Raw genomic sequence first — 22133 nt, 5'->3', positions numbered from 1 at the left:
AGATTAGTAGCAAGTGATTCCATTACCATTTGCTTTGCTGCTTTGGTGTAAAACAATCTTAACACCCATCTCCCTGTGATACATACATGTGAAAATAAGCAGAGAAGTAATATTGCAATTTTGTTCAGGAATTTATTGATTTTACAGTTGTCATGCTACTGTAGAACTGGAAAGCTAAGAGTGTATATTTTAATAAATGTATTAACTGTGGGAAGAAACAATGTGCTTGAACATAAATACCATATTTTGATATGTGGCCCAGAATTAAAACTGACATCACCAGTAGAAATAGAAGCAATTTCTTCCCTGCTAGAGCATGGCATTTCTGAAATGTCATGAGAATCCCTTTCTGTTTTCTTTGTTGTAAATACAATTGCCCTTCTTAAAAGGTAAAGTTATAAGGGCAACACCACTTTTTAATTATACATCTACAGCTTTCATCAGCTTCTTACTGCATTAGCTTGTGCAAATAACTATTTTTTATATTGCAAATTATTCACTAGACAAGCAGTGTGTTTATTGTCTGATTATTATATAGTTGATTAATATACTGAATTTAAGATAATAACCTTGGTTTTTTCATTTACAGGAGTTGGAGTTGTGTCGGAGGCTATATAAGTTGCATTTCCAGTTGTTGCTTCTCTTCCAAGCATATTGTAAACTTATCAGCCAAGTGGATGTAGTTAAAAAAGAGGCAGAGGTAAAGAAAATACCACAACGTTTTTAATAGTATTTGTTAAAAGTGAACTGCTTGAGATTGTCAATTTTGTCTTAAGAGGATAAAACAATCTGACTTACATTTGTAAAGGACATCCATATCCATTATGAGCATTCTGTACTCTGTCTTCTAATGCATATTTAATGGTACATAACCAATTGTCACTTTATAATTTCAACCATCACCCAATTGCAGTTGGATTGATGTCAAAGTTTCTGATACACATATACCAAAATTTCCAAGTTTATATGGTGAGCAGTTAAGAGTTGGAAGGGATCCCCAGGGTCATCCAGTCCGGGCCCATGCAATGCAGGAATCCCAATGAAAGCATCCATTACAAATGGCCATCCAACCTCTGTTTTAAAAACTCCATTCCACCGTCAAATAGCTCCTACTGACACTTAGTCAGAATCTTCTTTCTTGTAACTTGAAGCCAGTGGTTTGGGTCCTACGCTCCAGAGCAGGAGAAAACAAGCTTGCTCCATCCTCCATGTGACAGCCTTTTAGCTAGATGGCTCTCTGTCTCCTCTTATCCAGGCCAAACATGCTCAACCATTCCTCTTAAGGCTTGGTTTCCAGACCCTTGACCATCATGGTCACTATCCTCTATATACGTTACAGCTTGTCAATTATCCTTCTTAAATTTTGGTGCCCAGAAATGGACACAGTACTCCAGGTGTGGTCTGATCAAGGCAGAATAAAGTGCTTGAGGTACTTCTGTGAGCAAGCATTTAACCCGAAATATGCCCTAATTACATATTTTTTAAAAAAAATAACCCTCTGTCCCCATTGCTTAAATTGCTTTTAGTACAAAAACTTAAGTTTATCTTCTTTTGTTTTAGGTAATAAACATGTCAGAGGAGCTTGCACAGCTAGAAGCCTTTCTGAAGGAAGCAGAGTCTGCTTCTGACAGTGGTATTGAAGAAATGGAAATTCCAGAAGCTTCCCAAGCCAACACTGAGACTGCCATTCATTCTCTCATTGAAACTTTGAGGAATAAAGAGTTTATGTCTGCTATAGTACAGGTCAAAGCTTTCAGGTACAATTTGCTAATATTCTCATTTGAAAAGGATAAAATTGAGAGGGACCTTTATGCAATGGCCTACTTACATCAGTATATTTCTTATTTTATCAATACAATTGTATTGTATTGGAGTTAAGTTCTCTCATAACTGGAGTTAAGTTCTCTCATAACTGTAAGGTATAATAGTTTTTAACCTAGAATTTTGAAGCAAGCCTACTTTATTAAAAAATGGAAATATGATAAACTTCTTTATAAGACAAAGACATTAAATGCATCTTTTCTGTTTTTCCAGATGTATTTGGCCCAATGACATATTTGGCAGTTCTGAAGATGATCCAGTACAAACATTGTTGCAGATATATTTCCGTCATCAGACCCTGGGCCAGACTGGCAGTTTTGCAGTAGTTGGCTCAAAACAAGATATGTCAGAAGCCAGCTCAAAACTAATGGAACTAAATTTAGAGATCCGGGAGTCACTGCGCATGGTGCAGTCTTATCAGCTTCTGGCAAAACATACAGCAGTGGGAAGTTTGAGCACTGGATTTTAAAAACTACTGTCCCACAGGGAAGAACTGAAACGGTCTCAATATTATCAAGCACCTTTTCATATCTGTTGAAACTTGCTGTTTGTGACAGAAACCATACCTGTGATGACCAGTGAAGTACTGGGAGCAAGCTATGTTATTCAGAAATGAAGGTTTTTGAAACCTCATAGCCATCACCTTAACTTTTTCTTAAACAGTAGCTGTGTATGGACAGTATGAACACTTTTTGAAAATAACTATATACAAACTGCATTAGAAGAAAAGGGCTAAAAACAATGCCTACAAATGCATTATTATCTTCAAAAACAGAAATGTAAGACTTGTTGCAATAATGGCCTCTTGATACTGAGACAATTAAAAGCAGGTAAATGAGGCTAAAAATCAAGGCTGGTTATTTTGGCTGAAGACCTGCGAGGCTTCTTCGCTTTCAAGCAGCAAATAAATCATCAGGTGATGCCAAATTAATACACTTGGCAATGTCATGAGGAATGTGCTGCCATACTGGAGCTGGAAAGACTGCAGACTCCATTGATTTATCAGTGTTGTATTTACTCTACCTTCGTCTATAATGGTGAATTATGTGTGAAAGTAGGAATGAATGGATATCTGACAATTGCATTTTGAAGGTATGGATGTTTGATATGGTCTGAGCATGCCTAAAAAAGCACTGCAAGATTATTTTTGGAAGAAAAAAAAAATATTTTATTAGATTTAACTCCTTAGTCTGTAAATGTTATGGCATTTAATAATATTTTAAACTGGAATTATCCAGTTTTCAAAAAGAAATAATATATCTAACTCGTTTGGAATGCTGCTCAGTTCTCTGATCAGCGCTTATTACAAATATTGATAACGACTAACCAAAAAGTAGCTGCCTGCAGAGACTTTAAACTGTATATTAAAAGATATATGTTGCTCCTCAGCAACTCATTAGAAAAGTTAACTTATTTTATTCTGTACATACTCTAGAAATTGTATAGTGTAAAATTCAGTATTTTTCTTGTACAATTGTGCAATGCACTGTTACATGAGAATAGTGTATAAAGCTGGGGGGAGGGGGGAGAATAGTGGCTGTTAATGGAATACATGATCTACATCTGTGTATTCTAGAGTTCAAGAAAAGGTGTAAACTTGCTTGTATTTTCATGATAACGCTTAGGAATTTGGGACTGTAGAAGGGAGAGACCACTGACTACCAAAACCTACAATATACTTTAGAATTCCTTGTTAAAATCTTGTAGCACAAAATAAACTGGATTCTATTGGAACCAAAACTTTTTTAGAAGCAAAAAAGTATGAATGTCTCATGATTCCTGAAGGAACAAATGCCCTGTATTTTATGCATCTCTCCTACCCACTGTGATTGATGTTAAAGCAAAACAATTGGGCTCTGAAATGTCAGGGTGTAGAATGTAGACATGAAATCTCTTAGCATGGCCTTTTTCCACTGGGGAAATGGAGTAGACATGTAATTATGCTGAAATACATTAAATTAAGGCACTGTGCATACCATTGGACTGCTGACACAAGTTCTGTTACTTTTCAAAATCCGCACATTCATAATCACTGTATTATTTTTTACCCTGATATAATTTAATTATTTTGAAGGCTCTGTGGTACTGTAGATTATGTTCCTAATTATTTAATACACTTTTAAGAGGGGTGTGTGTAGTTTTTAGTGGTGTATTATACTTTTTACATCTTCTATTGGCCTTTTTGTGTTTCTTTTTGCTTTGGGGAGGGTTGGTAAAATAAAATTTCATATCTGCTACCTTGTGTATTTTCTGAAAAGGATTGTGGGGTATGTGTGCAAACATTTAAAAAGGAATATCACTTTTATGCTTTATTCTAATACAACCTTAGCATGCTTAAAAATAGACTAGCTATAATAAGTGGCAAAGAATACAATACACATCCTCTAACCAAACATACATGTTGTATGCAGTGCTGTAATTGAACTGCATGACTTGCTAGGTCTAAGTATAGATAATAAAAGTAGAGGGGGAGCTGCTGCAAAACTCTGCATGATGTGGTGGTTCTCCTGAGTTATTTGTATATGTTACTGATAGTTCAGAATTGAGCCAAACTCATTTTTGTGCTCATTGGGGGGGGGGGAGAGAGATCCATAGCTCATTGGTAGAATATATTAGATAAATCCATTGCAGTCCAAATTCAATCTCTGAATTTGGTACCTCCAGTTAAAGGATCTCCATAACCTTGGGAGCCTGGAGTGCTAGTTCAAACGCAGGCAAGGTGAGTAAGATGTATAAGGTGGATCTGCATGCAAGTACTTGGAACAATCAGTGAGATAACAATAAACTTATTATTTTCATTTATAAGTTTCTCCCACTGAAATCACTGGGACTTCAGAGATGCTTTTCATTGGATTGGGCCTAAGGCGATGCTACTACACAGAATAGGGAAAGGCGCTTGAGTGGCTGAAGGGATCATTAGCAGTAGGACAAGGCCTTGACTATTGAGAAATCTCCCATCCCTTTGTGAATTCAATATCCCACACCCCCACTCCCGTCGCTGACCAGGCCTGATGGGAGGTATTAAAGAGGAGGTGGAGTGTGCCCAGTTAACACTACAACCTATTTTCTTGCAATCATACTAGCTTCTATCCAGAAGCAAGCCCTGGGTAAAGTGTATCAAACAAGCCATTTGAAACTTCAGAACCTTAGCACTTAAAAGTCAATACTAGAAAGCAGGTATTTAGCAATACACAGCAATTTGGAAGTATAAACAACACTACATATTAGTATTTAAAATGACTGCAGCACAGATCATGTAGTTCTAGTAATGTGGCCAGTGACAGTTTCAGCTGCCTCTGATAAGCTTAAATTGCTTTAACCAAACAAATCCCTATCCCTCCATAAAAAATAGTTATACTATATCAACTATACTGACATAGTATAGTATGTAACAGTTATAACAGCAAAGCATTTGAGAATGTGCAACAGTGAGCCTTAGGCTCATATGCTGTCCAAGTACAGTGCTACCTCGGGTTACGTACTTAATTCGTTCCAGAGGTCTGTTCTTAACCTGAAACTGTTCTTAACCTGAAGCACCCTTTGGCTAATGGGGCCTCCTGCTGCTGCACCGCTGGAGCACGATTTCGGTTCTCATCCTGAAGCAAAGTTCTTAACCCGAGGTAATATTTCTGGGTTAGCGGAGTCTGTAACCTGAAGCATATGTAACCCGAGGTACCACTGTACTAGAAGAGAAAGTTTAAGCTTCCATTTGCAACCACCAACAGCCTCCTGTATTCAGATGTAATGGGAAACAATGGCAAATTGAAGCTTTAAGCTTCACTTCCTAACAGGAGTGGTGGCATGGAAGCCCAGGGATCACTGCAGGTCCATTCATCTAATGCCAACTCCCGAGAGACTGATCTGCTTTCAGAATTAAAATCTGCAAATGATCTACCCCTGTTTTTTTTTTGGGGGGGGGGGTTTCAAGTCAAAGTTGTTGAGCTTTAGGGAGGAGAAAAGCCCTGTTTTTATACAAATACTGTCTTGGTTCCATTTCGGGGGGGGGGCATTAAAGGCAAGGGTCAAAGGAAAAAGTCACTCACAATAATAAACACTTTGAATGAAAACACCCACAGAGAGAAATGAAATAGTTACAAGCCGTGATGAAGCATCACAATCCCTTTATTTATACATTCACTCAGATAGCGCCTCATCATCATGAAAGTTGTAGGTAATATTTAGAAGCATGCCATTCACTGTCTTGGCTCAAGACAGTGAATCTTAATCTCTCAATTTTGGATGATGGCCAGCCATTAGACATATCCTGCCACTCACCTACAAACTTAAACTGGCATTGGTCAGAAATAGTTCTCCCGTTGTACCAAATACTGTACCGACTGTACCTATCAATATTCAGTTATGCATACAACTTAGATCCAGAACAATTGTCTAGTTTTTACCCAGCACCATTCAAGTACATGTCAGTTGAAGAAATCTAAAGGACTATACATCACTGCCTCCTACTTCTAGCATTAAACAATTCACTGCTATTCCACCCCTTTTCATATCAGTTATATATTTGATTCTCCATAAATTTTAACTATTTCCCATAACTTTACCTGCCCTGTATAGAGCAATTGTCAATGTGAAACTCATACGTACAATTACATTTCCCAGTTTGGGGCCACTTAAGTGTGCATTAGGTTCTACACAGAAGCATTTCATAGCAAGATGGTAACAAGGAAGAAGACTGGTACACATTCCTCCACACAGATGGGAAGGAGGGTTTAAATAAGGCTCTCCCATCACCAGCAACACCCCCCTTTTTTTTGCTGAACTTGCTTTTCAATCTTCTCTCCAAAAAAAATCTAGCTGAGTCACAGTATGCCAGGCAGAGTCCCTCCCCCTTAATACAATTACAAAAAATGAAGTGGGCATTAGGTTGCATTAGGATTCACAATTGCTTTACTACAGCTTCATTGGCAGGCTTTCCACTGCTGCAGCCTGCTGTTTCCAAACAAAATATCTGCGTCATTGCAAATCTATATTAAGGATTCTTTCGCTACTATCCTGCTCAAATAATATATTTAAAACTAAATGTACTATCACAAGAGAGACGTTTGCCTTTGCACCTTCCACAGAGATCCTGACGATGGGGTCTCTTGGGATCTACATGGCGCAATTTCACAGGACAGACGCACCGTGTCTGCTTGCAACTCTGAAATGGGACAGAAAGAGGCACAGTATCTGAAACTACTACAAGCACCCATGTACAAGTTCTGCAGATAAAATATGCTTTAGGAGCCTGCACAGGTATAAGGTTCACAGGTTCCATGACTTTTTTAAACTCCAACCTAAGCACCGCTTTCTGTTTGGGGGCCTCTTCAGTGACTGGAAGACACATGCACAATAGGATGCAACAACAACTACTAAAGCAAACTGTTAACACTACTATTATTGTTGCATCTCCATCACACACACACCCCGACTACAGAAGCACAGTTTCCCTCTAGGTAGAACAAGGAAGATCAATTCAAAGTACTGTATAAGACTCCCTAAGAAGTGGTGAATGCCATTAAGAAGATGAGACAAATTCATGGAGGTAAGGCTGTCAGCTGATAGTAACCACCATGGTTATATGTCTTAACTCTACCTCCACTGTCGGAGGCTGTACATCTCTGGATATCAGCTGCTGTCAGGAACTACAAGTGGGAAGAGTTCAGGCTTTGCACAAGGCAGCTGGGTTGGCCTCTGGAAGAACATGATGCTAGACTAGGTGGGCCTGATCCAGTAGGCTCTTAAGACTGCCCATTGGGGAAATGATGCATCTTGAACTTTAACCCTACATATGTCTACATATGTAGCAGAATGCACAGCTGGGGATCAGATATTTAAATTTCCCACATAAAAATAAAAATAATTAAAACTTCATTTCCGATTGCAAGAAAATTGAGAGCAAGCAAAGGGCTGAACTATATTTGTAACAATTACACGGGGAGCATTCCAAAGTCCTCCATTTGTCTGAAGCAACAGTTCATTCTACCACCCCATGTAGAACATGCCTCCATTAAACCTAAACTACTCCACAAAGTATCCAAAATTGAACCAATCATGGGGCCGCATTAACTAAAGATATACGCCATGGCCTAGTTTGGACTTTAAATCATCAGCCAAATATACCATGGTTTAATAGTAGTTCTGGAACAAGCACCTCCATTTCAATCACCCACCCAGCTTCAATTAAAATATCCTGGTTTCTTAAGCCAGTGTTTCACATGACCTCCAAACCAAGAAACTGATTTGAGTTCACTCAAAACCACTATAAGATCATCAACACTGTACAACAGATTAAGAGCATTTTCAATGAACAATTAATTTTCCCCATCCTTCCAATTTACTTATCCTTCCTATTAGCCATCCTGGTGCAATCAAAGTTAAAGGGTAATTAAATTATCATTAAATTCAGGTATCACCGCTAGTGAGAACTGATCTTGCACAGGAAAGAGAACCAATTAAATCTACATACTCAAGAACAGAATGTGCATGTGCTGTGCAGAATGTACACGTTAAACTATAAATGCTGTTCTAGTGGGTTTAGAGGGTTTTCATTCTCTTCGTGACTAAGTGCACATCTCAAAATCTGATAGGGGATAGGCAAGGGCCAACTGAGCAGGATCCTGCATCTGGTTCTATATAAGCACACCTGTTTTTCACAGGGGCACAAGCATTCTATACTGCAGTATGGCTATCCAAATACAAGCAGTAGAAGAGACAGAGACAGAGAGATATCCAATGTCTGAAAACAGTATGTTTGGAAAGTATTTTGCCTTCAATGGCCTCCTAAGAGTTGCTTACTTGGCAGGTGATATCCTCCACACGGTAGGGATTGTAGGATTTCTGGCAAGTTCGGCAGAACTGCCTAAAATAAACCTGAGGGTGGGTGGGGAGAAGGAAAAAAGCATGAAGGCAACTCCTTACCAAAGGGCAAGACCACCACCCTCCACTGCTCTAGTGACAATACTCACCTTGTTTGTGCCCTGCACACACCATACATAGGCACTCTCCCAGCGGATGTTGCAGTCCTTGCAGTGGTAATAGCCATACTTCTGCTCTAGGAACTAGAGATCATAAACCAAACAGTAAGGGAACTGACATCTCAAGTTGAGCAGCCTGTTGCAAGCCCTGACCTTGTGCACCTTAAGAGCAACTGGCAGCAGCTTCCCTCACAAGCTTGAAGAATCAGAAGAATCTTTATTTGCACCAACCACTAGCCACAGCAATAAAACAAAACACAATGTGTTGAAGACAGAGGTATAAACTTAACTATACAAAATACATTCTGGAGGTTTACATCAATAATCAAATAATGGATCTTTTTCTAATTGCTTGAGGCAGCGTCCATAATTCACCAGGCACATTTTGCACCCAGCTATCGGCCACTTGTGACCAAGTGAAGATGCCCAGGTGCCAGGAGGGCGTATCACGTCTCCACCATCCATAGGTGCATGCCTGGGGATCACTGGATCATGACTTTTCATAACCCATCCTCTAGAATTCTATCCATTGCATTGTATTTTATCTACACAATCAGAATGAATTTCAGGAACCAAAAAGTTGTATTGAAAAATACAATTTTTCAGGTTTCTGGCCCAAAAATGGCAACTAGACATTTCGGTTTGGTGACTAACCCTGGTTTAAGGAGCCATTTGGCACCTAGCTTATGAGTTTATAGCACTGCCTTGAAGAACAGTAACCAACTAACCTCCAACTTAAGCAACACTTTCAATCTAAGTCCAGAGAGTTTCGTCTCTCTTCAATACCTTCTATATTGAAGGTAAGAACTGGCCAATCTTCTCCCTGCAAGGTTTTCTTCTCTTGAATAAAGCAAAACTATTATTTCACTAGGAGGTGGAGAGTGTCAGTGCCCCATAGCAATGTAGGTAGTTCTATGAACTGAGCTTCCTATTCATTAACTCAGCCAGACCTGGTCTGCGACTTCCATACCCTAATCACCTCTAGGTTAATTACAGTAATACACTTCTAATGAGCCTGTCTGGAGCTTCTGAAATCATCTTCAGGTTGTTCACTACAGCTACCAGGATTCTGACTAGAGGCAGTAGATCAAGTCACATTACTCCAATTTTATACAATTTAAGTTGGTAACCAATTTAAGTTGGTAATTTCTTTCACATAAAACTGCCTAAGGCCTGCTCCAACTTCCCCACCCTAAGAAATAGCAAGCAGGCAGGCCCTCCCACCCCCATTTTTATTCCTACAGTGCCCAGAAACTGGCATAGCTTTCCCAGAGATATTTGGCTCCATTTCCACCCACTGGAACACAAGCAAAGACTTGCGTTCAGTGAGCTTCTTGGACACTGCTTTTTGGTACACGCGTCTTCTGCCATTTTGATTGCGCAGGCTGCATTTTAGGCTTTTTGGTATTGTCTTGATAAACTACTGCCAGCCACTTCTATTGCTCACCACAGGAAGAAAGGGTGTCACAGCTTGAAACAAGTTTCTGCAAAGGGGAAAACAAACCAGTCATTTTTGCTCTCCATTCCATCCACATGTTCTCAGGATGTGGTGGGCCAATCCACACCAGAGGAGTAGTGGGGATGCAGCTTGGTATGCAGAGGCAGGGAGAGTGTACTAAATGGAACTCCCCACCAACCCCACAATCCTATGTCTCCCGGCTAGTCTAGTTTCTCCATACACAATAATGCATGAGGCTCAGAGCCCAGCCACAAAGAACTATGAAGGGATTCTTTCAATTAACTGCATTTCTGTGCTCCTTCTTGCACATGAGCAACTGTGAAAAGTCAGGGGTGGGTACCATGTGGCCCCCCCCAGATGTTTTGATCTCCAAGTCCCACCAGTCGCAGCCAGTATTACCTGTGCTCAGCAACATCTGGAGAGTCACAAGTTCCCCACCACTGGCCCAAGCCAGCAACCCACAAAGTACAAAAAGCTCCTACAAAACCAACACCACTGGGTCTACTCTACGCCAATATTCAACTTTGCTCCCTTTGCCATAGGCAGGTAATTCCTCTGCTCTTCTGAATCAGATACTTTAATTATCCAAGGATTCTCGTTATGCCTGCATGAAGAGCCTAGGACAGCTTGCCTTTGCCCAATGAAGCACATCACAATCGGCCTCATGCCAAAACGGACAGTGCAGGTGCCAAACTTGTACAAGTCTTACAAGACTAAAATTGATGCATAGCATACAGCTTTGTGCATTCTGTTTAACCTGAAGGCACCTGCAGGTAACTCCCCACCCCCCACAACAAGTCCCAGCGTGGGAGAGGAAATGGTTAAGCCATCCTACCCCACGGGGGGGGGGCAACTTGAATAAAATATTGGGGAGGCAGATAAACCCCAACCCATATAATCAATCACGTGACACCATTTGAATGGCAATGCCCATCAACCTTGGGGGGGGGGGGGAACCGACACCCTGAAATATTTTATTTTATGGGGGGGGGGGGAGAGAGAGAAAGGCCCTTTGGCGTTGGCTCCTACAGTGTAAACTTTTGCCCAGACTTTAAAGCCCCCCACAGGCTGCTTCTGGTTTTAAGCAAACATGTCCAAGAAGAGTTATGTACAAAAATGCACAACCTGTTGTTGGGGCCTTAGGCTCTCTAAAACTCAAGTTTTCACTTACAAGAGCGGAAGGATAGCTATTCTTCATTCAGGAAAGTAAGGCTTGTTCCCGCTACACAATTTGGCCAAGCCTGGCCTAAGCAGACTAACTACCACCCCACAAATAAGGACTCCCACAGGAGCCCCAGACACCATAAGGCAGAAGGGGCTGGTTAAGTTTCATCCACTCAGCTGAATTTTTATGTCCTTTTTTATGCCTTCCTTTGTCCATTTTTATGCCTTCCTGCTTTGTTTTATTGTTCTGCACATAGGCCTGCGGTTATAGGGCGGTATAAAAATTCAAGGAATAAACAAACGTGTTTTCACTGTATTCTTGACTGCCACCCTGAGACTTTCACTGAAGCGCAGCAAAAAATAAAATAAAATAAAATAAAGCAACCCTGTTTAGGGAAGTTTTTATATTTGATGTTTTATGGTGTTTTTAGTGTTCTGCTGGGAGCCGCCCAGAATGGCTGGGGAAACCCAACCAGGTGGGCAGGTATAATTAATAAAAAAAAATATATTTTATTTTCAATTATTATTATTCAAAAAATATATTTGTTTTCTCAACATTATAAACAAACACATAAAACAAACATAACTCATAGCCTTATTAAAAGGCTTATTAAATTACACTTTTTAACTTTGTTAATTGACTTCCTCGCTTCCCCTTGGTTGAATTTCATTGCATGTCCTTTTAACGGTTTTCCAAATCACAGTTCTTATAAAATTTAACTTAAACATTAGCATCCTTAGTAGTATTATTATTAAAAAGAAAACCCAACCCTCCGCTTGCGCACAAGGGAAATAAGGGAGAGCGAGTCTCCTGAAGAAGCAAGAAATGGGCGGGAAGCTGAGGGAGACCCACCTGGAAGCGCACGCGGGCCTTGCTTTCCTCTCGAGGCCCCTCCGAGGGCTTCTCCGCGGCCTCGTCTCCCCGCTTCTCTTCTGGCTGGGGCGGCGCCCCCTCGCCGTCCTCCCGAGGCTTCTCCGGCTCTTCCAGGCCGCGCTCGGGTGCTGGGCCCGAGCCCTCCTTCCTCTCGGCCTTGGGGCGCGGCGGCCGCTGCTCCTCCTCCTCCTGCAGGTCGGCGGGGCCCTCAGCCTTCTCCCCGCCCGCGCGCGCCTCGGCGGCTTTCTTCGGCGGCGTCGAGGCGGCGGCGGCGGGGCCGTCGGGGGGCTCGGTTTCCTCCAGGAAGGTGGTGAGGCGCCGCGGAGCCACGGGCGAGTAGACGGCGATGGTCCTGGGGAAGCGCACGGAGCGGCAGCCGCCGCTGACGGAGCTGCCTTGCTCCTGCTCGACGGCGCGGCGGCGCAAGAAGAGGGGCCGCGGCCCGAGCGAGCACTGCACCGAGGCGTCCTGGCGCGGGTTGACTTGCACGCCCACCTCCTTGGTGTTGGCCTTGCGCAGGCGGGGAGTCAGGTTGGGGTTCACCTGGGACAGGATGGCTTTCAGCTGCGCCCGCTGGTAGTTGTCGAAGTACTCGGCCGCCGCGGCCGCCGCCGCCGCCGCCGCCGTCTCGCCATAACCGGAGAAGCAGCCGCCCCGCTGCCTCCACGGACCCTGCCCGCCTTTGCCTCTCGGGTAGCGGTAGGAGTAAGGGTTGTAGGAAGGGTACGACGAGTAGCTCTCCATGGCGTCGTCCACCAAAGCGGCCATTGCCCCGGGCTGCGCTCATCACGGACGAGGCTTAAATAGCCCGCTGGGCGGGCCGCCTCCTCTCCCGGGAGACCCAAACGAGAGTCACTCGACACAGCTGTGCGGGTCCCGTGGAAGTCTATGAGCGCTTACTTCGGAGCAAGCGCCAATTAACGTCGGGTGCTTTCCTTGGAGGAAGCATGCATGCATGCATGCACGCGCGCGGCCCGCTCTGTTGTTGCAGCCGCAGGTGGTTTACTCTGCAACAAAAGGCCCCTCGATTTAGCGGCGCGTTCTTGCCATGAGTGTCCGCAGGATTTGCAGCCTCACTGCGGAATGAACACCGCCGAACGCTGTAGGGTTTTCTCCCGAGTAAGCATGCAGAGGACTCGGCTGTTAACCGGTTTTCTGATGTCATATACAAATAATAATAGAAAGTAGCAGAAATGGTTAAGCGCCCTGCGTTAAAATTCCCATATGGTCGACAAATATGCATTGAAAGGGGACAGTAAACTTAATTAGGCTGTAATCCTAGGCCGGTTTACATGGAAGTAAGAACCACTGAACTCAGCAGAATTTACTTCTCAGTAAATGTACTAAAGGTCCGCCTGTAAACGGGGAAAAGTTACTTTGAAATCAGTGCTGTTCAAACCATTCAGGACTGCAATCCTGCACTCACTTATCTGGGAGTAAACTGACTGAAACTCAATGGGTTTATTTCTGAATGGGCATGTACTGGATTGTGCTATATGTATACCAAGTACTGTATATTATTTATTAATCTTGCCGCTAGGCCACATTCCACACGCGATTTATTTTACCTTGGTTACCTCTGAAGTGGTCCCACAAACTTTAATGCTATGGCATTTCAGGCTTTAGTAATATTTTACAATATACACATAGTACGTTCCCATTTAGTCTAATACTAAACATAGTTAATTGAGTAAATCCCACTAAATTCAGTAGAACTTACTTTCCGGTAAATATGTTTGGGATTACAACCTTGGTGAACCAATGAAATCTTAGCTTTGATTCCCAAGCAAGTCCACATGACCTACAGAAATAGGAGGGCACATATTGTATTCAGTGATGTATGCTTTGCATGCAAACAGAACAGAATTCAGTTCCTGGCTTCTCTGGTTAAAGGGTTAAGAAATACCCTTACTTGGCATCTTAGATAATGGTTACAATAGATCTGCATCACAGGTCCAGCTCCTTTGTTAAAAGAGATTGCAGATTTTTGCTCCCAGGTATCTACCCTGAAGAGTTAATAATGCCAAGGAGCATTCGGTTTTTAAAAAGGCCCCCACTCATTCGGAAGAGAGTTTCTCTTGACTACCGCTTAATGGGAGGGAGATCTTGTTGCTCTTCTGTCTGTGAAAAGAGTGACAGCTTTGATATCAACAAGATGAAGCAGACAGTGTCTCATAAGTCCTCTTAATGGCTTGGTATCTTCAGAAGAAATTTAATCAGTGGTAAATATACAACATGAGTTCAACCTTTCCACATACACAGAAGCTGAATAATGTAAAACAGATACAAAGCTTTTAAACAGCAAATGTTGGTGACATTCAGTTACACAAGAACAAATACTATCAGCATTAATTCCCCTGTTCTTCTCTTCCCTCCCTCTCATACTAGTCTTTAAAATTACCTTATAAAACCCCTCTCTTCAGCATGCAGCCTTCCTGCTTGCTTGCATTTCAGTATACTTTATTGTGATGGCTCATATTGATTCTTTGTGGTAGCTGAGGAGGTGGTCACAGGTGACTTGCTATTCATGGACAAAAATACTGGCATTTTTACAAACCATATATGCTGAGGGAATCAAGATTACAGCAACTGTTTTGTGCCATCGTCTCCCTGCCTCCTCCTTTGACTGAACAGTTTGCTACATTATCCCACAACAGGATTTCCAGTTCAGGTCCTCCCTTCCTCTAGAGGGCAGTCTGCATCGGTTCCATGAGCACTGAGGCATGGCCCTCGGCAGTCACAGTGCCATAGGAAGTATCTGGCATTTCCTCTTCCTTCAGTTTTTTGTAGGAAATGTTTGTATCTTCTTCTTCCCCTACTAGAGGCTCTTGTTTGTAGGAATCCTTGCCGTACACCTTATAGACCAATACAAACAGACCAGCTTCTGCAGCCTGGAAGAGAGCGTAGAGCAAGGGGAACATGTACATGCTCCCAATAAGCTCTGGAGGGAAGGTCAGTTTGAGTATAGCGGTGCAGAGCTGTACGTTTTGGCAGCCGGTCTCCAGTGACACTGTCCTCTTGCAGTGAGGTGGCAAGTGAAATAAGGTTGCTATGCCATAACCGCAGGCATAGCCAGCCAAGGGCATCAGCACAGCTACTACGTAGACAGTAGCAGGGATAGTAGCCAGCAGATCAGGTCCCAACATGGTACCGGTTAGAATGAAAAGGATCACCAGGGATACCAGGAGGGACCACAATGAAACCTAGCAAAGAAAGCATTGGATTAGATAGAGTAGGATTTTGGAGGACCGCTGCTCTTAATTACATATTACTATATCAGTAAGCATACAGGTTATTTAAAATATATTTCAAGCATCAAGGGAAGCACGGAATCTGTTAAAACAAAAGACTGCTTCATTTGCCAAAGCATATGAATGTGTATTGGTGCTGTTATATAAATAGAAGGTGTATATTTGGTGATCACAGACAGAACTAGCAGGATTAACAGTAGAACTGCTTGTTCTGTTTCAATTTCTTATTATTTATTCCAATTTATTTATATACTGGTTTTTGGTTTTTTTTGGCCCAAGGCCCCCCGGAAACAATGAATGATATACTAAAACAAAATATACAGTAGAGTTCAGTGAAATGCCATAACAATATAAGACAGCAAGATTGCAACATAGGTGGGCCAAATGAAAGTCTTCTGTAGCTAGAAATTAATGGGCACTCTTAACAACCTCATATACCACATGCTTTGGGGCTAGAAAACTGAACAATGAGAAATACCAAAAAAACTTTACCCCAGTATAGAAGAACTAAGGGTGCTCTCACTACCTCCCCATTCTAATTATGCAGAGGTGCACAAGCAATCTATGTAATTAATGCAAAAGCATTTTTAAAACAAAAATGGATGGTCATGGTGGATCAGTTGCAGGAATTGCTGGAGAAAACTGATCATCTGAGCACATCTCAGTCTTGGTTCAGGCCTGGTAGCTTTCTGACAGTATATAACACCCGTGCTGCAGGAACTGCACTCCCTGCCTATATGCTACCAGGCCATGTTCAAGGTTTTGTTACTAGTGTACAAAGGCCTAAACAACTTGGGATCAGAGTGCTTCACTCTCAGTTGGCCAACTAGATCACTGATATCATAAGGAGCTGAGCTTTCAGAAGTACCTTGTGCCTCAGAAATCAAATATATTTGTACCCAGCTCAGTAACCACTGCAATATGGAACATTCAGTGAAGGCGAGGCAGATGATGGCATTGTGTGACTCCTATGTGCCATAAGAACATTTTTATTTAAGCAAACATTTCTAGAATGCCAATTTTATCTAGTCACGTTTAATACTCTACTGTTTTTATGATGTATGTTATTCTATATTTTAATCTGTTGCTAAATCGCCTAGAGAGCAATGGTTGTATATGATTCTTAAATAATTAAAAATAAATAAATATTCAGGATAAATTGCAAATTACTAGTGTGGCCCTCATCTGCTACCAATTTATTTATTTATTTTTACTGAAGCGGTACCTTTTGCTACTCCAAATCAAATTCCAGTGTATCTTGGGGTGGTAAAATGCCCCCTGAGAAAACCATGTGTGTTGTTGGAAAATCCTATGGGGCATTTATTTTACCCCACCCTTTTTATACTGGGGGGGGGGAGCACCACAATGGCAAAACAACAGCAACACACATTTTGTGTCACAAGCCACTTTTTCGCCCCCAGAAATAAAACTGCAAGCGGCTGAAATTTAGAAATATTGTTTACTACTATGCATATGGCAATGTCATAGGAGGACTACTGTGTGTGAATTCCTTCTGTGTAAATTCTGTAACAAAACAAAACAAAAAATTGCTCTCAAGGCAGGATTTCATCTCGCAATACTGGACGGGGGATCATTGGTTGCAGTTTACACTGTTGGTCCCTCTAGCTTAGCATTGCCTTCTTTGATGACTCTGCAAGACTTCAGATACCAGCAGCCCTGCTAGAGCAGTTCTTCACTTGGAAAGCAAACATGGCACTCGGCAAATAATGCCAAGGGATCCTGTGCCTTCAGGACATATATGCTCTCCCACTGTCTCACTGGAGTAGCACTTTAATTTCTTTCTTAAAATTTCATTCTTACATTCATATACAGTGGTACCCCGGGTTACAGACTCTGCTAACCCAGAAATAGTACCTCAGGTTAAGAACTTTGCTTCAGGATGAGAACAGAAATCATGTTGTGGTGGTGCGGCGGCAGCAGGAGGCCCCACTAGCTAAAGTGGTGTCTCAGGTTAACAGTTTCAGGTTAAGAACGGACCTCCGGAATGAATTAAGTTCTTAACCCGAGATACCACTGTATACCACTTTAGCTCCAAGGAGCTGAAAGTGGTATATTCCTCCTAATTTTTTTTTTTTTATCACAACATCCTTGTGAGAAAGAGTAGGCTGAGAGGCAGTCACCCAGTGACTCTGTGGCTAATTGGGGATTTGAACCCAAGTCTCCATGATCCTATATTTTAACACTCTAATTACACCACTGCTCTTGGTTCTAGCTAGATGTAGTCCTTGCCTGCATTAGGGCTCCTCCCTGTATCCCCTGTAAAGGTGGGCATCTGGGGCCTGGCTTACCTTCAGCAGGATGTCTGCCACCCTGGTGAATCTGTATCGGATGAAGACCCCAATGCCGATGGGGAGCAGAGTGCTGCATAAGGTCATGGTGACGGCGCCCAGGGGCAACAGGCGCACTAACGGGGTGTTGATCCAGGCTCGGCTGTAGACCCACAGGCAAAGAGGCATCAAGACCAAAGCAAGCAACGTAGACGACGTGGTCATGATTATACTGCCAGAGACGAGAGAAAACAGAGTTCCCAGAGGGAAAAATACATGATGTACTGAAGTTCCTTCCACCGCCCCATTCACTTTCCACGGGCTGCTCAGACGGCACGTTTTATTGCAGAAGCCTCTTCCCTTTAGTCTTTCCAACCTCACACTGTCAGTGGGAACCTCCTGCTTAGCTGCTAATTTTATACGGGTGATTTCTGCCTTTTACACTCTGTGTGTGTGTTGTAGAAGCAGAAGCCGGTAGTTTTGAAAGAGAAAGGCACCCTTCCCAATTCGTTACAATGCACTGTTCTCGCCATGGCATGATGTGCTGCTGTCTCTCATCTGTCCAGTGCAGGCTTTACTTAAACACATTATCTCTCTTCCCCACAGTCCACACTTTTTCTCCCCTCCCTCCCCATCGTTAGAAACTTCCTCCCCACGCACACCCCAAACGCTGTTTTCCAGCACTGCTGCCTGCAGGGCGTGTCTGGCTATCAAGGTTCACAGCGCACACTGGCAGCACAGCTCTCTCTCCTCTTTGTGCCGGCTTGCAAGTGAAACTAGAGGGTCTCGGAAAGCAGGGGGAGAAGCAAGAGCTTAGCGGCTTACAAAAAGATGTACTGTGCAAAAGGAGAAGGCTGCCCACATTGTCTGGCTGTACCCCATAGCCCTGTCTTGCCTTCTCCCCCCCCCCCAATTAATTCTTAATTCATAGAAACAGCTGGTGGGGATTAAAACCTGCAGGGAAAGTTGTTCCCCAAGCCCAAATGCACAGGTCTGTGGGTGATTCCTGGCAGACAGGCAGACATTCAACAGGTGCATCTTTTCTCAGGCTGGAGATGCAGCGATGGGTGAAACTTCCATTAGGAAAGGCAGATAACTCCAGTGCAGGTGCTCTGCACTTGCTCAGTGGCACTTGCCTCTTTGCCCCACCCTCTGGGAACAGGGCATACATAACAACTCATCTGACGTTTGCTCGGGAGTTTTACATTTCATCTCTCCGTTCCTTTTCCTCGCAGGATCTCCGTGCCTTGAGCAGGTGCTGTGACGGATGAGATATTCTACGGGTGGATTTGGCTTCCATCGTGGCGGGGAGAGAGAGATAGGAGGGCGCTACACCTGTTGAATGTCTGCTCGCTGTCCCAATGTGAATGGAGTTGGAGCTCTGCCGGGAAACAACGCAACTTTAGACAGTGCGTTAAAGCGAAAATAACCGATTTCAGACAGAAGCACCCACAATCTCTCTCCTCCCTGCTTCCTCCTGCAGGTGAAATGCCCTCAGTCTCACTGTCACCCAGTGGCGTAGCGTGGGTTGTCAGCACCCAGGGCAAGGCAAGTAAGTTGCGCCCCCTAACCCGTGGATTTTAGCACTTGAGTGCGAGCGCACCCCCCCAGATGTTGCACCCGGTGCCGCCGGCCCCCCCTGCACCCCCCACGCTACACCACTGCTGCCACCCTTTTCCCTGGTTCGCTGCCCCAGAGATGGGTGGGGTATAAATAATAAGATTTATGTATGTATGTATGTATTTGTATTAGTAGTAGCAGCAGCATTGTTATTAGTAGCATTATTATTATTGTATTTTAATCAACTTGGTTTTATTATTGGTTGTTAGCCGCCCTGAGCCCGGTCTTGGGGAGGGCGGGGTATAAATAAAAAATTATTATTGTTATTAGTAGTAGTAGTAGTAGTATTAGCAGCAGTCTTGTTACTAGCCCGTTCGGCTCTTCTTGCCCAGCGGACCCCCACCCAGCCTCCAGCTTGGCCCTCCCTTCCCTTCCCCTTCGGGTACCTGAGGTTCATGTCCCCGTTGACCAGGAGCGACATGATGTTGGAGAGGTTCCCCCCGGGGCAGCACCCGCACAGCAGGACGGTGACGGCTGCCACCTCGTCGAGGGCGAAGACGAGCGCCATCAGGAAAGCCACGAAGGGCATGAGCCCGAACTGGCACAGCAGCGCCAGCAGCAAGCCCAGGGGCCGCCTCAGCTGCGCGCCCAGCTGGCTCAGCTCCACCGTGCAGCCCAAGCCCAGCATGGCCACGAAGAGAGCCAGCGCCACGAAGACGCTCAGAGCCTGGTTCAAAGGGGTGTTCCAGAAAGACGCAGAGCCGCTGTCTTCTCCGGGCGCCAAGCCGGCCGTGGGCGCCCACGTCGCAGCCGGGCTGGGGACGGGGCTCTCGCTCCCGCTGCCCGAGGAGACCGTGAGGTTCCCGCGCTCTTCCCAGGAGCTGTCCATGGCTCCAGGCGTGCGTCTCCCTCAGACGCTGAGCTTCAAGTGAGGCGAGAAGTGGGGCGCGCCTGAGGAGCCCCCGTCAGTTGGGGACGGACAGACAGACAGACGGGTGGACGAATGAGAGGGGGAAGCAGCTGAGGAGGCTGTCTGTGCGTCTGTCAGTCACTGCAACAGGCGCCCTCCGCCGCTCCTTCAGGACCTTGCCTCGCCGGCGGCCACATCCTTGGGAAGCTCTCGCGCGCCAAACTCACCGCTTTATTGGCTCTTTCCCGCCGGCGGATGGATTTCTTGTATCGCATCACGTGTCAGTGAGTACCTTGCGCTCCTTCTCTACAAAGCACAGGCGCCTTCTTCCCAATCTCGTTTCCAAACTGCGGTTTTTGTTCTATTTCGTTTTCAAAATTAAAACACACACACACACAGAGAGAAATCCATGACTGAAACCCTCCAGAGAAATTCCCGCTTGAGAAGAAAACTTAGTTCCACTCCCCTGAAAAACCTTCAAATTCTTTGCACCTCCTGGTTACAAATGCAGGCGAAATGCAGGCGATATTTCATCCCTTTCCATAGCTGTCAACGTTTCCCTTTTTTAAGGGAAATTCCCTTATTCCGAACAGGATTCCTCGCAAGAAAAGGGAAAAGTTGATAGCTATGCCCCTCTGCCCTGGAAAGTGAGCAGAGTGAGACTCTTTCTGCCTTTCCTTCCCCACCCTCCAAATTATTCAGGTATTTTGGCCGAGCAGGACCATCCAAATTTTCTTTGGATGTTTCACTTTTTTTTGGCATCTTGGCCGAGCAGGACCATCCAAATTTTCTTTGGATGTTTCACTTTTTTTTGGCATCTTGGCCGAGCAGGACCATCCAAATTTGCTTGGGATATTTCACCTTTTTTTGGCAAAATTTGACAGCAATTCCAACTATTAACAGCACAAGTCCTAATCATGACTTCTCAGAAGTCCTGTCGAATTTGATAGGGCTTACTCGCAGGTGAACAGCTAGTATTGCAGCCTAATCGATTCAAGGGTCCTCCTCTCTGTGACAGGGAGAGTGCATGTTCACCATCCTTCAGCTACAGTATTTTTATACAAGGGGTGGGGGAATCAATAATTCCATCCGACAGTGTCACGACAGCCATGAGAAATGAGGTTCCGCGAGTGTGCAAACCCCATTAGTGGCTCTGCAAGAGCACTTAGCGCCTGGCAGATTGGGCGCATAAAAACAGGGACCAATCGCACACACTCGCGCTCTGCCATTTTCTGAGCCTTTCTTAAAATTATCCTTTAAGGCTGAATGCCACCTGAGCACAGGAATAAAATGCATGAATGCCAGTGATGCTACCTATCTGCCCCATCTTGAGAAGTAGAGACATCACCTTGCCAACAAAGGTCCGTATAGTTAAAGCTATGGTTTTCCCAGTAGTGATGTATGGAAGTGAGAGCTGGACCATAAAGAAGGCTGATCGCTGAAGAATTGATGCTTTTGAATTATGGTGCTGGAGGAGACTCTTGAGAGTCCCATGGACTGCAAGAAGATCAAACCTCTCCATTCTGAAGGAAATCAGCCCTGAGTGCTCACTGGAAGGACAGATTGTGAAGCTGAGGCTCCAGTACTTTGGCCACCTCATGAGAAGAGAAGACTCCCTGGAGAAGACCCTGATGTTGGGAAAGATGGAGGGCACAAGGAGAAGGGGGCGACAGAGGACGAGATGGTTGGATAGTGTTTTCGAGGTTACCAGTCTGACCAAGCTGCGGGGGGCAGTGGAGGACAGGAGTGCCTGGCGTTCTCTGGTCCATGGGGTCACGAAGAGTCGGACACGACTAAACGACTAAACAACAACAACAACAACATATATATAT

General features: G+C 44.0%; 3 protein-coding genes across 13 annotated transcripts in view; 1 reads left to right on the top strand and 2 right to left on the bottom strand.

The window, feature by feature from the left end:
- Positions 1-4056, top strand: part of FRYL (FRY like transcription coactivator) — a 147082-nt gene extending 143026 nt beyond the window's left edge. For all 8 annotated transcript variants that reach the window (XM_079989545.1, XM_079989544.1, XM_079989541.1 and 5 more), the window contains 3 exons: positions 590-700; positions 1561-1757; positions 2035-4056. In XM_079989545.1, the coding sequence (XP_079845671.1) occupies positions 590-700; positions 1561-1757; positions 2035-2290 (564 nt within the window). In that variant the 3' untranslated portion in view covers positions 2291-4056. The remainder of the gene's footprint in view (positions 1-589; positions 701-1560; positions 1758-2034) is intronic.
- Positions 1-14343, bottom strand: part of ZAR1 (zygote arrest 1) — a 31256-nt gene extending 16913 nt beyond the window's left edge. For 3 of the 4 annotated variants that reach the window (XM_079989826.1, XM_079989828.1, XM_079989827.1), the window contains exons 1-3: positions 12272-14343; positions 8787-8879; positions 8617-8691 (exon numbers count right to left, since the gene is read on the bottom strand). In XM_079989826.1, coding sequence (XP_079845952.1) covers positions 8617-8691; positions 8787-8879; positions 12272-13060 — 957 coding nt within the window. In that variant the 5' untranslated portion in view covers positions 13061-14343. Of the gene's footprint in view, positions 1-5904; positions 6980-8616; positions 8692-8786; positions 8880-12271 lie in introns of those variants that run through there. The other variant, XM_079989825.1, reaches the window with a different exon arrangement.
- A 147-nt stretch (positions 14344-14490) lies between these two features.
- SLC10A4 (solute carrier family 10 member 4) lies at positions 14491-20710 on the bottom strand. The gene is made up of 3 exons (XM_079989820.1): positions 19838-20710; positions 17853-18063; positions 14491-15495 (listed from the first exon to the last, which is right to left on the bottom strand). Exons 1-3 carry the CDS (start codon positions 20278-20280, stop codon positions 14977-14979), a joined length of 1173 nt encoding a protein of 390 aa, XP_079845946.1. The 5' UTR covers positions 20281-20710; the 3' UTR covers positions 14491-14976.
- Between the last annotated feature and the right edge of the window lie 1423 nt (positions 20711-22133).

This window comes from Podarcis cretensis, assembly GCF_951804945.1.
Source record: "Podarcis cretensis genome assembly, chromosome: 9".
In the NCBI taxonomy this organism is placed as follows: domain Eukaryota; kingdom Metazoa; phylum Chordata; class Lepidosauria; order Squamata; family Lacertidae; genus Podarcis; species Podarcis cretensis.
Note: the sequence above shows the minus strand (reverse complement) of the source record. Positions and strands in the feature narration are given on the sequence as shown.

Excerpts from the sequence above, each read along its gene's own strand:
- SLC10A4 (XM_079989820.1), bottom strand. The coding sequence starts at position 20,280 with ATGGACAGCTCCTGGGAAGAGCGCGGGAACCTCACGGTCTCCTCGGGC. Across the intron at positions 18,064-19,837 it reads AACGGGGACATGAACCTCAG|TATAATCATGACCACGTCGT; the intron begins GTACCCGAAGGG and ends CGTCTCTGGCAG. Across the intron at positions 15,496-17,852 it reads TGGCAGACATCCTGCTGAAG|GTTTCATTGTGGTCCCTCCT; the intron begins GTAAGCCAGGCC and ends TTTCTTTGCTAG.